Source organism: Anas acuta, chromosome 29, assembly GCF_963932015.1.
Source record: "Anas acuta chromosome 29, bAnaAcu1.1, whole genome shotgun sequence".
Lineage (NCBI taxonomy): Eukaryota > Metazoa > Chordata > Aves > Anseriformes > Anatidae > Anas > Anas acuta.
In genome coordinates, this window is record NC_089007.1 from 2,874,282 (window position 1) to 2,889,895 (window position 15,614).

At 44.6% G+C, this 15,614-nt stretch overlaps 1 protein-coding gene across 13 annotated transcripts in view; it reads left to right on the plus strand.

Moving 5' to 3' along the window:
• Positions 1-15,614, plus strand: part of SCN8A (sodium voltage-gated channel alpha subunit 8) — a 65,656-nt gene that overhangs the window by 26,383 nt on the left and 23,659 nt on the right. For 5 of the 13 annotated variants that reach the window (XM_068663612.1, XM_068663613.1, XM_068663617.1 and 2 more), the window contains 11 exons: positions 61-178; positions 1,887-1,977; positions 2,179-2,307; positions 4,503-4,594; positions 9,203-9,424; positions 9,894-9,957; positions 10,389-10,530; positions 11,205-11,411; positions 11,988-12,275; positions 12,667-13,059; positions 14,352-14,487. In XM_068663612.1, coding sequence (XP_068519713.1) covers positions 61-178; positions 1,887-1,977; positions 2,179-2,307; positions 4,503-4,594; positions 9,203-9,424; positions 9,894-9,957; positions 10,389-10,530; positions 11,205-11,411; positions 11,988-12,275; positions 12,667-13,059; positions 14,352-14,487 — 1,882 coding nt within the window. Of the gene's footprint in view, positions 1-60; positions 179-1,886; positions 1,978-2,178; positions 2,308-4,273; positions 4,366-4,502; positions 4,595-9,202; positions 9,425-9,893; positions 9,958-10,388; positions 10,531-11,204; positions 11,412-11,987; positions 12,276-12,666; positions 13,060-14,351; positions 14,488-15,614 lie in introns of all 13 variants that reach the window. The other 8 variants (XM_068663619.1, XM_068663616.1, XM_068663615.1 and 5 more) reach the window with 6 other exon arrangements.

Below are 15,614 nucleotides of genomic sequence, written 5' to 3' on the forward strand. Positions count from 1 at the left end.
CATGCATTAACTCTTTCTCTCTCTTTCTTTCTTTTTCTCTCTTTCTTTCTTTCTCTACAGACCTTTGTAGTACTAAACAGAGGGAAAACACTCTTCCGATTTAGTGCCACACCTGCCTTGTACATTTTAAGTCCTTTTAATCTGTTTAGAAGAATAGCTATTAAAATTTTGATACATTCATATCCTTTTTACTGCTGAGGTCTTTTGGTCTTTGTTGCTTGAAAAATCTCTTACCTGTTGTCCTATTGCTCAATTCAGACTTTATTTATGAATTACAGTTCTGTGCCTGGTGAAGCTGGATTTGTGTTGAATGAAAAAGCATGGCCGTTCAGACATATCCGCTCAAGTAAATGTTTAATTTATATTCCTTGCTAATCTGTACCCGTCTGTGTCCACTCCTCCATCGATACGCAGACACTGATAAGTATTGGAAGTATTGAACCATCACCTGCATGTGGTATTAAGAGAGGAGGAACAAAGCAGTGAGTTGGACGAGCTGGTTGGCCCCATTTGTTTGTGACCCTAAAACAAATCTTACCAAAGCACGTTCATTTGTTGTTTTAGGGACTTCTCAGTACTAACTTCTTGCATCTCAGGAAGGAAAAGCTTTTCCATCTTCTAATACTTCAAACTCGACTTGGGTGCTGAGGCTGGGAGTGTTTTTTGGCTGGTGTTGCCTCTCGTGGATTTCCCTCCCCTCTGGATGTTCTGGGATGTGGCTGCGAGGTGCAGATGTGTCACGTTGGGACAGATTCTGGCAGGGGATCTGGGGCCTTGTTCTAAGAGCCATTTGAGTCTGCTTAAATCATTTTCTAAGTCAAAGAGCTTTGGATCTGACCCTGAATTTCACCATTCTGCTAATAATTCGGTAGTTAAAATCCACTCGAACTTCCAATTCTGAAACTGGGCTGGCCCCACAGTGCTCCAAATGGCTTCGTCTGGTACCTTGAACCTCAGATGTGTCCCAAACACACAGAGGGAGCAGGGAGTTTAGGAGAAGGTACTTCTTGGTCAACAGGCTGACCACACGTGAGAAATCTCAGTTTGAGTGTACAAAATTGTGCTGATGAATGATATCAGTGGACGTTGAGATGATGATGAGCCAGTTTGCCCCAGCTGAATGTCAATACAGAGGGACAAGGAGTAACAGCTCTCTGTATTTATATTTGAGGAGTCAGAGATTTTATTCCTAGCCCCTGCTCCTTCCCCTTTCTCCTAACAGAATGGTCTGAAAACCTGTTGTCTTTAAGACAAAAAAAAAAAAAAAGTTTGTAATTTTTATCATTTTTGCTCCTGCAAATGACTGGATATGCAACAGTGAGAAAGTGAAGTGGGAGACTACAGCAGCTGGCAGGTGGTACAAGGTATGTAAACCTGCCTCTTCCAGCAGGGAATCAGAAACAGCAGATAAAATCCCATGTCTCAGAAGTACAAATTGATCCGTGCTGTGTGCACAGAAAGTACATGTTTCCTTTCCAGTACACCTTGCAAAGATTTGTAAGATTTTCTCCAAACTAAACCCTAGGTGTCCGTGGATTGCAGTGCTGCTTCCCTGTTGGATGTGTTAGCAGAGCACACATTTTAATGATGCTGCGTGGATGGAGTTGTTTGGGAAGGCATTTTTATTAAGCCGTGTGATTTCTGAATTGCTAACGCACACAAAAAAAATAGAAAATAAAGCGAATGGTGATGCAAAAATACTATTTGTATAGAGTTGCCCCTGTTCTCATCTCCCATGACTGCAGGAAGCATTTGGCTCTTATGTACAGCACACTGAGAACAGACTGGGAGTTGCTGAGTGCTGGTGTAGTGCAGGGGTCTTTAGGGAGCCGTAAGCTGATGTAAAGAGCCACGCTAGTGTGCCTTTGATCCTTGACTTTGTTCTACAGTATTTAGCATGATCATTATGTGCACTATTTTGACCAACTGTGTATTCATGACTTTTAGTAACCCGCCTGAATGGTCGAAGAATGTGGAGTAAGTAATACTTCTTCTATTTTTAAGAATCGTACGGAATGCTGCTTTTTCGGAAATCTGCTCTTACTCATATTTAAGCTAGCATGAACTCTTTTATATCCACTTTGTTTAGACAAAAGTGCTTGCAATTCATCTGTTTTCATGACTGGCTTTACATTTCTACAAACTTCTCAGTGCGCCTCTCTTTATTCCTTTTAACAGGTATACATTCACTGGTATTTATACATTTGAATCACTTGTGAAAATTATTGCAAGAGGTTTCTGTATAGATGGCTTTACTTTCCTACGTGATCCATGGAACTGGCTAGATTTCAGTGTGATCATGATGGCGTAAGTTGCATTTTCAGATTATTTCAGGTATTTGTGGCATACGGGAGGGGATGAGACCGTAGGAAGAGGGTGGGTGTGTAAGGAAAAAATAAACCCAGGAAAGCTTCAGTGAATCCCCAGATTGATTTTTCAATAGAAAGCCTGACACAGAGGCAGATCTAAAACACAACTCTGTGGATTTAACAGCAGTGCTGCTGCTGCAAAAAAAACCCACAATTTTCTAAAACCTGCCTTTGTTAATAAAAGATTTTATAATAGGGTCTAACGTTCTAGATCAGCTCACGTGCCAGAGCAGCAGCTGAATCTGTTGAGCACAGGATTAGGAGCCGACCATCTCTGAATTCCAGTCTCTACCACCCCTTCCCTCCGTGGGCTTGCATGTTAAAATTTCTTGGGCTGCAACTTGCAGGTTGAACAATTTCTAATGAAGAAGCGGTGTCAGAGAAGGAGACACTTTATTTTGCTTCCTCGTTCTTTTCTCTTGTGCTGGATCAGCTTACGTTGGGCTGAGAACGAGGAGTCCCCGTGGATGCCTGAGCTCCCAGCTGAACCTGGAGATGTGCACCAGACCTCTGGTGGCAGGGCTTGGTCCTTAGTGCCCTGCCTTGCTGCTCGATCAGTCGTAGTACTGCTGCTGAGAACCAGGTTTATGGCACCAGCAATCGCAGTGGCTGGTGGAAGACTTTTTTTTTCCCTTTTATATGCTTTGAAAAAATTACACATGTGCACGTTTGGGCTTCCGCAGTCAGTGATGGCCAATGAAGACTCAAAGACCGTGGAGGAAGGCTCAGGAGCTCGGTTTTCAAGGGTTCCGAGCACTTGAATTTGATGAGAGTAAAAAGCTTTAACCATATAAAATGCCACAGCCCTGCTTTGGCTGCATCCTGCAGCCTAGGTTGCTGATTTTCCCGAGTGTTTGCCCGTTTAGTTGAGCATTTCAGTTACATGCAACGAGTTGGATGTTGGACACGAAAGGCAAAGAGCCCACAGCTCCTTGACATCGTAGTTTCCCTTTTGGATCTGCTGAGCCCAGGGTAAACGTGCCTTTGTGGGGCAGGCTCCCAGCTCTCTGCACATGGGTTGAATTTGTTGTGAATTGGTTACTCCCTTTCTGAAACAAGTGACAGCTTTAGAAGGCCCACCACATCCATACGAAATAAATCTGCTAAAACTCGAGCTGATCTAACTATATAATCCCTTTATTTCCACTGAGGTCGCTTTGCTGTAGGAGAGTTTGGCCCTGGAAATATCAAATCAAATTCTTTTTCGTGCCAAGGGCTAGAGCAAACCTGTGTTGTTTAAATCCCATTAATAGAGTCCGAGTTTTTTGGAAGCTCTTGTGGTGGCCTTCCTGTACCGGGAGGAACTTTGAATATCGTGCATTGCTTTACGTTTTTGTACCCTGCTTCTCGCCAGACAGCACAGAGGAAATATTCTCTTCTGAGTTGTGCTCAGTTGAACTCTGTTAACCTTGCACTAAGCCTCTTACCCTCTGTGTATCTCAGGTTTATCCCTCTGTAAAACGGGGATAATCAGAGCTACCTGTGGCTCACAAACAGGTGGTAAAGCGTAACGGATTAAAATGAAGGCTGCTAAGCAAAGCGAAGGGTGGCGATGCTTTATTAAAAACATGAAGGAAAGTGAAGCGAATATACCTGAAACCATTGAACAGAGGTGATGTCACCAGGACTCCGGGCATGTTGGACAGTTTTCCATTTACCTTCTTCTGTAGTTAGCCTTAAATGTTCATGCCCTGCATAGGCAAAAATGCAAGTGTCTAACCGTGTACCTGGACAAGTGCGGAGAGACTTAAACTGTGTTTGGGCTTTGAAATCTTCTCTCTCTCTCTCTTTTAAATGCGGATTCTAAAGCGTTTGTAAATTACAAACTGTTTCCTACAAACAGACAGCTGTATGAAAAGGAAGGTGACCCCAATGGTGCCATTAACTCTGGTTTAATTCTGCAGGTATATAACAGAGTTTGTAAACCTAGGCAATGTTTCAGCTCTGCGCACTTTCAGGGTTCTGAGAGCTTTGAAAACTATTTCTGTAATTCCAGGTAAGGCGGCCTCCGGTTGGTGTTAGCTGTTGGGTACAGGCCCCTGTGAGTGATGTATTGCTTTGTCTGTAGTTGTTGTTTTTTTTTGGTGTGTGTATTGTCATTGTGTTTTTTGTGTGTGACCTCCCTCATTGCAGATATGTCACAGAGTTTGTGGACCTTGGGAATGTCTCAGCATTGAGAACTTTCAGAGTTCTCCGAGCTTTGAAAACTATCTCTGTTATTCCAGGTGAGAACCATTAAGCATTAAAGGCTGGTCTTGCATTTATCTCTCTTCGATATCTCCCCCCTTGTCCTGCATTGCTTATTTCTCAGAAATGGCACTGGGAAATTTTTGATGGGCTTTGCAGTCTGTAAAACGGAATGGTTTGAAATTCAGGCTTCATTATTGGACGAGCAGGCTGCTGTTCCGTACGTCTTTATCCCTGTGTGCATACGTGGCTGTCCAATCTCTGAAATGAAAGCCAGACCGAAAAAAATCAAAACGAGTAAAGAATTGGGCGCTCCCTTCGTCCTCAAGCTGAACAGTTCCTCACTGAGCGAGTCATCCCATTAACAGCAGCCTTTCTAGGGTTGGTTTAGGAATAAGTTTGTTAAGCAAGCAAGCAAAACCCGAGCAAGATTAAACCCTCCTGCGTGAGGCTACTCCAGGTACTGGCAGTCAGGTGGGACCTGGGGCAGGTTGTCTTACACAGAACAGCAATAAGCTTGTAGCCCCGACTGCAGCAAGGGTTGCTGTGCTGTTTTGAGACAAGAAACTAACCCGAGTGTTGGTGTTACCAGCTTTTATGTACATGTATGTTGTAACAGAACTGGCTGCCAGCTCTTCATGCGACCATACGTGGCCCAAACTGCTGTCTGAGCCAGAAGTCCTAATTCACAGACTTGCCCATTTGACATGGACTTGGCAGGGCTGGCACTTACACGGCTTCTTGCATCATGCACTGAGAGTATAAGTGAGAGAGTCCTCAGTTCTCATGCAGGAGGTGCTCGGGGCTTTGTAGGTTCTTGTGCAGATTGTTTCTGGGAAGTGTCCCTCATTTTAAAGTCAAGCTTAGGACTCAGTTCTTGCAGGCACTGAAGCACCTGTAATATCCCAGCTTTCCTAGGTGCTTGAACTGTCTCACAGTAGGCACCCTCAACAATCACTTGATAAGTTTTGCCCTTCTGTTTCTGTGCATTCTGTTTCCTAATGCATTAACTGATAATGGTTCTTTGCTTTCTCAGGATGCATTTTCTTATATCTTTGCCAGAAAATGACCTGCAGAATTGTAGGGGCCCATCACTTGTGTCCCCATTCCAGACTGCTAAACCCATCAGATGTCCATGGCTGTTGTGCATGATGCTCTTAAGTGGCACCTGCTTCTCTTGCACCGAATGAGAGAATGCTAGAATAATGTTCTTACCTTCCTTAATGTCTGGCAGTGCACACACAAAGAGCTAAAGGTATTTTGGTAATTGCTGTTAGCAGTGCACTAGATGGATCTGAAGCGTGGCTGCGATTCTATCAGCCTGCTGCAGGTATTGACTGTCTTGCTCGAAGAAAAGCATCGATGTTAAAATAAGTTTTGTATGTGTTTTGCTTTCATAATCAGAGGAGAGTGAAGATGATGCAACTTTAATGAGCTGGTTACTAAATGTGCAGCGGCATGCCTTGTCTTCCTATGGAAAGGAGCAGAACAGTTTTGTATCATTCCCTCCATCCTACTCGAAACTAATGGATTTTTCCTTTTATTTCAAAAGACAGCAAGGGCTGGGGGGACCTGAGCCCTTCTTCTTAGCTCAGTGCAGCCACGCTTTTCACTAAGAGGACGATTTGCTGCACCCAGCTCAGGTCTGATCTCAGATCCTGTCTGAGTGTTGGATGTGCTGAATTAATCCGTGGCTAAAACTGCAAGCAGCAGAACTGTGGTTGTGTGTATGAGCTGGGTGCTGGGATGGGGTTGCCCCAGTTGTGGTTCTGCAGCACGTAGGTAGAGTACAACCACGTTCCCTGCTTGCTTTTATGCCTAACGATATGAGGAATGTAAAGCGTTTGTGCAATTAACCTTTTGGGTTGTTTAATATGAAATCAGGCTTATCTAGTCCAAGAGGAGAAGTGATTTTTTGAATATTCTTAGTAAATCTAAAGGGGTTCCCCTTCTGCTTCAGTGTGTGCGAAGGAATGGGAATGTTAACGCTGTGCTGAGCTAATGAGAAAATAATCTGATTGTTATGACAAGCGCTAACTGTGTCTTCTGCCAATAATTGGAATCGTCCTCAGTGTGCTTCTTAGACAAGATAAAAGTAGGAAATACTCCTAGAACATCAGGGGACTCCAGATCAGATGTGTGCAGGTGGAGGGTCTGTGTGGCACCCCGGCACCGAAATACCAAAAATATCGCTTTCACCTTATGGCTTGACAGTCCGTATTAACCCATGGGGGCCTAAAGACAGCTTTTATTGGCACTCACCTTGTTGGAGATTGAATTCTGGTGCCATCGGTGTCAGCCCGTGCCGCATCCCACGTGGAATCGTGCCCCTGGGTTTCGCTGTAGGTGAAGGCGATTGCTTCAGCTGGCAGTTTGGAGGCTGTTTCATCCTGGGAATGGCCAGGGAGCTCTCCTGCTGCCGATTTATCCTCTCTGTTCCAAGCCACGATCCCGTTTTGTGCCTGTGGGGGAGCGGCACACCAACCAGAGGCACAAATGCCGGTGTGAATGGCTGCATGTGCAGAGCGGGGCGTTTCGGAGCGATGGGGATGAGCATGCAAACGCTGTGATGGGTATTTGTCTGCCAGGCCTAACAGCAAAAAGCCTGCTTCGTGTTTGAGCCGGGCTTGGGCAGTGATCTAAATGTTCTGAAGGAAACGAGGTGTTTTTAAAAAGTATTCCTCCCTAATAATTCCTTTTTATGTATTTTTGAATCTTTCTGTTCTGATACGGATCAAACCCTGGTGGTGTGGAAGGGTTTCTTGTCCGAGGTTTATTGCAGCGTGCTTGGGTGGCCTTGGACAGACACGTGGATCTGATTAAGCCCTGTGTTCCTGGCTCTGTGGGGTTTTTCCATTTTTTTCCCTTTAATTTTATTACATTTTTAAAATTCCGTACTGGGTCCTTGAAGAATTCAGTTGTTCAGCAGGCTGGGCAGTTTGATGCGATCCAGAGCAGCGTTTCAAGACTGGAATATTGGCTCAAACCTAAAACCATTTGTGTTCTTTGGATCTTTAAATACTCCAGAAAGGAAACGTCCCCAGCAGTGCAATCTTGGCTAATAGCAGCGATACAAACATAAAAGAACTGGTAGGTGAAGGCAGAGCAAAGGTACCAGGCCACGCAGAGGATGGATGCTTTGGGAATATAAAAATCAGTAAAGTTTGGAGTAGATTTGAGTAAGAGAAGTATAAAGCAGAAGACGCGACAGCTCATTGAAATGCCTTTTCTTACTGTGAAGGAAAGGATGGGAGGAACTAATTAAAAATAATAAAAAGAAAAAAGAAAAAATAGTGCCTGACCTGTGGCGGTGTCTCCTGCCAGATCTCCCTGTTCTGGATTTCCAGCAGACTTTGATGGGAGGTGTTCCTTTTTTTTATGATTTTTTTATTATTTTTAATGCAAGAACTAATAGCAGAACTCAAAGTAAATTCAGGGGTTGGTTTCATGAGTATGTGCTGCTGAGCTGAATTCAGGAATCAGAGAGAATCTTTAGGTTTTGGTAAACTTAACTCTATCAGGGAGGTAATTGGCCTGTCTCGTAGAAATTAGAATTTGGGTTTTCTCTAAAGGAGCTGTCGTCAGAATTGTATTTTGACCTCATTTTACTGAATTTATCTTGCTGAAAGTATGGCTTTGCTCTTTGCCTTAAGTGAAGGCGGTGGAAGCCTTTTTACTGTATTTGCTGAAGCCCGAAATGAATTTGTGCAGAGAGGCAGGTAGGTGTTCAGTGAGGTGGATGATTATCTGGGAATTGCCAAGGGAAGGGAAAGGAAGGAGGGGATTGTTCCCAAGCTTTGTATAAAAATCCTGGAAAAGGCTAGTCCTTTAACTCCTTCCTCCAGCATCCTTCGCTGATCCTCCTCGACATCGGAGCTGCCAAGCAGAGGGCTGTAGTGTTTCTGCATCCCCAAATCTTGCTTGTTTAAATCCCCAAAGGGTTACGCTGCTCAGTAATGTGTCCACGCTCACGGATGGTTCCCCAGACCGGATGGTTTGGAAAACCAGCAGGATTGGGTCATCTTATCCTGTGCTCGCTTTTGGTATTGAGCCTTGCCAATGAACGACCCCGAGAGCTTTGGGGGAACTCCAGGAGCCAGCACTGAATGAAAGCCTGCCCAGCTGGCTGCGACAAAACCCTGCTCTCAGTGAGAGGTTCAACTCCTGCAAGCAGAGAAATGCTGAGGTGGCTTGGTTAGGCAGGAGAAAGTTCGGCTGTAGGCAGTTTGAAAGGCATCTGATCTCCGTAAGTCACCAGTTTGTGCCAATAAGGCAGGCTGAAGGTGTGGCCGTGGAGGGTTTGTAGCAGCGCACCTTAATTCACATTTTTTGGACAAACCCAGCCTCCGTTGCAATGCCTCCCGAGTACGTTTCGCATCCTCTCGTGCAAAACTGGGATGTTCTCAGGGATGAGCTTGGGGCTTTGGTTTTTTGACCTGAGTGGTGAACCCACGGCTGGCGTTGGGATGGGGACACCCATTGCGCCCGTGGTGCTGTGGGAAAACCTCCAGGGGTTCCAGGAACCCAGCCCTATAAAAGCAACATCCTTTACCCTCACATAGGTGTAAGGTTCTGTACGTATTTGAATTTTCAATGCCTTTTTTGTTCTACAGGAGTGATTTCTAGTCTTGTTTTCTTCTCCGCAGGCTTGAAGACCATTGTGGGTGCCCTAATTCAGTCTGTGAAGAAGCTGTCAGATGTAATGATCTTGACAGTATTTTGTCTCAGTGTCTTTGCTCTGATCGGGTTGCAGCTGTTTATGGGCAATTTGAGGAACAAGTGTGTGATCTGGCCAATTAATGTGAATGAGACGTTCCTGGATAACGGCTCTAGGGGCTTTGACTGGGAGGAATACACCAACAATATGTGTAGGTATTTCTGCAGTGCTGCTCCCTAAAACCTTTTTATTTGATTTAATGCTGCTGGTTGGGATTTCTGATGCGTGATGTGCCCGGCTTTGCACAATAAAAACCCCTTGCTTGGATATATTTCCATTTCTAGAAACCTGACCTTGTTCAGGTGTTACTAGTTGGGTTCATCTTTTTAAAAAGCATGGGCTGTGCTTTTTCAGCTAAATACGGATTTTGTCCAAAATGCTCCTTTTTTTTTTTCTTTTTTTTTTCTGCTTTGATTCCAATTGAAAATGGGTTTTTAATATGGTAAAAAGGAAGTCGCTTTGCCCACGTGAATCCCTGGTCTGAATGTTGTGTTTCCTGGTAAATTTACCAGTAAGGGATCTAGAAGAGTTTAGTTAAGGTTTCTGTAGTGTGATAGTATGCTAAATCCTCTAACTCCATGCGTGTGTGCACGTAATCTTTTCTTTTTCATCTTCTTCAGCAAATTTTTACATAATTCCTGGTGCCCCTGATCCTTTGCTCTGTGGTAACAGCTCAGATGCAGGGTGAGTGTTGAGCTTTGTTAAAAGTGATGACTAATTACCGCTGATGTCTGCTAATGATGACAAAACCTTTGGAATATTTCCTGTTGCTTCCTTTGTTGGTTCTGGTGTTATTTCAAATGTAAAAGGCTTCACGTTTCTTAATCTAATTATTAATCCATTGTTGCTGTCTGCTGCTCTGATACGATGTGAGCTGGCGTTTTTCTTGTCACCCCAGGAGACTGAGCTATCTAATGATGATTTCTGGTGGCATGATTTCCTTCTGAATCTAATCATAAAAATCGATGGAGAAGTAGGGGCTGGAGGTTCAGAAGTGGAAACTGTCCTCGTGCTATTGTCTGTAATTGGTTAGCCCGGTTAACGTGCCTGTGATGAATTTGCCCTATCCCTTTTACCGTATTGATGCCCTGAAATCACTTCCATCTTCTTTACAGTCAATGTCCAGAGGGCTACACATGCATGAAAGCAGGACGGAACCCGAACTACGGTTACACAAGCTTTGACACTTTCAGCTGGGCTTTTCTGGCTTTGTTTCGCCTTATGACTCAGGACTTTTGGGAAAACTTGTATCAATTAGTAAGTAAACGCGTTGCTTCGGTGTTACACAACGTGAAAATTCGGGGACGCAGAGAATGTGATGAGCTGTATTTACTTCCTAGCATCTGAAAGAGAAGTACAGCTGCAGAATTAAACCTTGGGGATTGAGAAGGAAAGGGATGTTACCTGTAAGCGGGTGTCGCACTTGTAAGTCCAGAAGGGATTGCAGGTCTGCAGCATGCGCGCAGCTGAGCTGTGAATTAATTCGGGAAGAAGCTGACTGCGCGCTGCAGAAGCTCAGCTCTGCTCACAGGAGGTGTTCAGGCGCTTTGGAGGGCAGAGCATTTCCTTGTAACCTGAGGGTGGTTCGGGCTCCTTGCTGAAATGGCTTTTTTAACAGTTTGTTTTGTTTTGGAGAAGGCCAGGCATTGAGTTTCACACTGTACTTCTGCATCCTTTTCAGTGTGCATCCGTTGGATGTTCCCTTAAGGGAAGAAGAGGGATGTCACCTTTTGTGTTTACAGCTAATGAATGTGCAGTGTCTCAGTGCTTTGCAGTGGAAGTGCTGAGATCCTAAATACCCAGCACTGCTCTATTTTCTTAGAAGCATTCGGGTCAAGAAACATTAGATTAGCTTGCATACCAGGTGTCACTCTAGAAATTGCTTTCCCCTTTCCTTTTGTGTTCACTCTACCATTCTCTTCTACTTCTAGACCTTACGAGCAGCAGGAAAAACCTACATGATCTTCTTCGTCTTGGTGATCTTTGTGGGATCGTTCTATCTGGTAAACCTAATTTTGGCTGTGGTGGCTATGGCTTATGAAGAGCAGAACCAGGCCACGTTGGAGGAGGCAGAGCAGAAAGAGGCAGAATTTAAGGCCATGTTAGAACAATTGAAAAAGCAGCAGGAAGAAGCACAGGTGAGTGTTTGATTGTGTTTTTTCTTTTTGTTGGTTTAATGCATGTGCATATTTTTAGGTTTATTTGCCTGTTATTGCAGAGCAATGATGTGTAATAAAAATGCAGCAGTGCCATGGCTGGTTTTCCCTGGCATCTCCTGCTCTGCTGTCTGGGGTTGACGCTGTTCACCTGGCTGCAGAAGTTTTTTTTTTCCGAATGTGTACAAGCTTGCCATGTTTATTTTGGATAGCAGAACTGCCTTTTATTAAGAAGTGTAGAAACATTTTTTGGGTTTCTAGCCAAGTGTGGGAATTCCTTTGCAAGTCAGGTAAATACCGCTTTGTTGATCCTTTATCAAATGCTTATAAACCTAACCGAGGGTCTGAGAGGGATTCTACTACTTGCAGAAGTAGACTATAAAAATGTTTACAAGTCCTGGCTGCAAGGTCCTTCCAAGGGAAACAATAAGCATCTCAGTGCTGTCCTAAAGTCTTGTGCTTCCATGCATTAAGGCACGCTCTTTCTTAAAGCAGAAATGGAGTATTATTCAAATTAAGTTCTGATTTATTTTCCTGTTCTCTTGCCTTCACCTTCAGGCTGCTGCTATGGTCACTTCGGCAGGGACGGTCTCCGAGGATGCTGTGGAAGATGACGGTGGGGGGAGGATGTCTCGGAGCTCCTCGGAGATTTCCAAAGTCAGTTCCAAGAGTGCCAAGGAGCGTCGAAACCGGAGGAAAAAACGGAAGGACAAAGAGCTGTCAGAAGGAGAGGAGAAGGGTGATGCTGAAAAGGTGTTCAAGTCTGAATCAGAGGATGGCATGAGGAGGAAAGCATTCAGGCTACCCGATAACAGGATAGGAAGGAAATTTTCCATCATGAACCAGGTAGTTTTTATTTCCTTCCTTAACGTTTACATTTATTTAGTCGGGATAATATTCTGTTTAGATCCTGATTAACATTTCCGAGGAATCTGCTCACCCATTTAAACTTGCACTGGATCAGGAAGATGCTTAATGCCTGAGTTTACAGCCCTTGCACTTACCCTGGCATAAGTTGTTCCTGAGAGGAGTGTGTTTTACCAGATTAAACGTCCTTACCAGCATGGCTCAGCCAGCCAAGAGCGAACGACTTCTAAGTACAGCTGACATCCAAGTGGCAATGGTTTGTCTGGATTTGGAGAGGGAGCAAAACTGCTTTAGCAGCACTTGAGGGCACTGAAGTACTTTGTTTCCACACTGTTCACCCCCTTGTCATTCTTTCTTTTCTTCCTCCCAGTCTCTCCTCAGCATCCCAGGCTCCCCTTTTCTCTCCCGGCACAATAGCAAGAGCAGCATCTTCAGCTACAAGGGGCGATTTCGTGACCCAGGTTCTGAAAATGAGTTTGCTGATGACGAGCACAGCACGGTGGAGGAGAGCGAAGGCAGGAGAGACTCCCTCTTCATCCCCATCCGTGGCCGTGACCGAAGGAGCAGCTACAGCGGCTACAGCGGCTACAGCCAAGGCAGCCGGTCCTCGCGGATTTTCCCCAACCTCCGCCGAAACGTGAAGAGGAACAGCACGGTGGATTGTAACGGCGTGGTGTCCCTCATCGGCGGCCCACCTTCCAGCATGCCTGGGGGACGCCTTCTGCCTGAGGTGAAAATAGATAAGGCAGCTCCTGATGACAGCGTAAGGAGGTCAATGAGTAGCTAGCGTAGGCATGGCGGTCTGTCCTCTTCTGCTTTCCCCTGTGCCGCCCTCCAAGTGAGCCAGCCACCCCGATGGAATGAGAGTTGGTTTGTCTGACCGCAGACGACAAAGTCTGCAGTGGATTTATATCCCTGTGCTTTGACTTCTCCTTTCGTCCCTTCTCGGACTTAATGACCCACCTCCTTTCCCCTGTCTTCCTGGGAAAAAAAAAGGGCTTGGAATTGAGTCCCAAATTGAAGGACTGATAATAACAGAGATCCTTGGCGTATGTCAGGGCAGGATCTTTATCAGACCAGAGTCTTGCACTCTGAACTATGTTTAGGGAAGTGTTAAATTCTACCAGTTTCATTGCTATTAAGTTGTGAATTTTCCTTAATTGTGACCTTTTTTAGATCAGCAGACTGAGTTGGTATTGAGTAACCTTTTTAATAGATCAGCAGTTCAGGAGAGAAACAAAGCTTAAAAATAGTGTATTGGGGGGGCTTCTGAGAATCTGGATAAGATTGCAACCACGTCAAAACATTGCTGAAGCAATTGTTTCTGAGAAAAGCCTGCTTACCATGCCTATACATTCCAAGCTATTTTTTAAAATTGTTTCAATTCTTGCAACCTAATTGACCCTAACTAGTTATGTTAAGCATTAGTTGCTCCTTTCTTTTTTCTTCCCCAATTAGCATGTTAACACAATGTTTTGCTTCAGTATTTAATTCTCTTTTTAACACAGCATGAACATAGTAGGAATAGTAATCTGCATGATGCATGCATGGAAGTAAAGTATTACTCGGCAGTTCTTTTTGCTAACTATCTGTGGAGGGACTTAAGCGTGCAACAGGCAATTAACTTGTGGTGGGAGGGCTGCAGGGGCTGGCAGATTCCTTGGCAGAAGTACGATGTCCTCTTGTCAATGCAATCAAATGCTCAGATGCTAAACGGTATTAATTTGGGGGCCTTGTATAAAGCAGGGTGCAATATGGGCTCTTAGTTGAGTAGTAGTACAGAGCATGAACTACCTTGTACTGCAGCAACACTCATTAGAAGCATTCTTTAAAGTATAATACTTAATTTGTCTCAGGTTGCAAAGCAATGGTACGAGCAGAACCAAGGGCTTCAGTTTTCTTTTAACCATTTATGTAACGTACAAAAATGGAAAGGCTAGAGGGAGCAAAGATTTTTTTTCCCTCTTGGGGGTACTTGGCATATTTCTAGGCTGACAGCGTGTAAAATACTGGGAAGACTAAAGGTTTGTATTAATCAATGTATGACTTTTGCAGGGTACCACTGAAATAGAAATTAAAAAGAAACCTGGTGGGTCTCTCTTGGTCTCGATGGATCAGGTGAATGTCTCCTATGGAAGAAAGGATCGAACCAACAGTGTAATGACCGGCTTGACAAATACCCTTGTTGAGGGTAGGTATGGTTTGAAGGTGTGCCTTTGGGCTTTTGCAGTATATATGTATTGATTGCCCTCTCGTGGTGTGTTTTAGGAAGACAGAGGACCCATCCACCAGGCAGTTACAGTATAGTTTCTCAGCCTGCTGTGGGGGCCCGCATGTGCCCTTGTTTTCTTGTGCTGGAGCTGTCCCTCTGGGTGGCCAGAGGTGCTCCCCAGCAGACGGGGCAGGTGTGGACACCTCTGGCTGCTCGATTTGCCCAAGAGGATGCTGAATGGTAAAGATGAACCTCATGAGATGGCTGCTTAGTTGCGGGGGGGATTAGAGCAAGAGCTGGTTTATAAGGTTGGCCTTCTTGGGAGCAGGGTGGGGGGGTTTAGGGTAGGGAGTACAGGCTCAGGGCAGGGCTCAGTCCGTTAGGGCAGGTGCTGCACAGCAGAGATCTGCTTTGAGCCTTGGGCACCTGACAGAGAATGCACATGCCCTTCAGACATGCAGAACATAGCAATTCCTGCTTCCTAATTTGCATTGTTTTTACCAAAACCTGCTTCTTTCAAGTCATAATTAATGCAGCAACATTAATGAGGCTGTTTTACTTGTTTTTGCATCTGAATTATATAGATATAGAGGTAAAGGCAGCAAAGAGTTGTAATTTTACAATAATGAATATGCGGTGTGGAGATTAAAGGATTAAGAAAATGTCTGATACTGGTGTTCTGTTTTCTGCCATCTCACAAGGGCTGGAGAGACCCTCCTTGTCACAGGCCAGGGGAAGAAAGATTTGAGGTACTCTAGGGTCTCAAACGTGACAGCTGTCAAAGGAGAAAGGGACTTGTGCATGATGGAAATTCAGAAGTGGACATCACACAGAGATGAGATTTCCAAATATGTTATGCAGGAACCAGTAAGAATCTGTGAACAGCAGCCATATGAGGTTGATGATCTCAAATTCCTGCTGTCTCCTGCAATAAAATTGTATGAAAACTAAATATACTTAGAAACAGAGCAAGGTTCTTCTGCTGCTTCCCTCCTGCGCAAACGCCTACAGGCTACAGTGCTACGGTCCTCTTTTTTAACTTTAGCAATTCCAAGGCAACTAAATACTAAGCAACCAGAGAACCAATGAGAAGGAGAGCAGGGGTC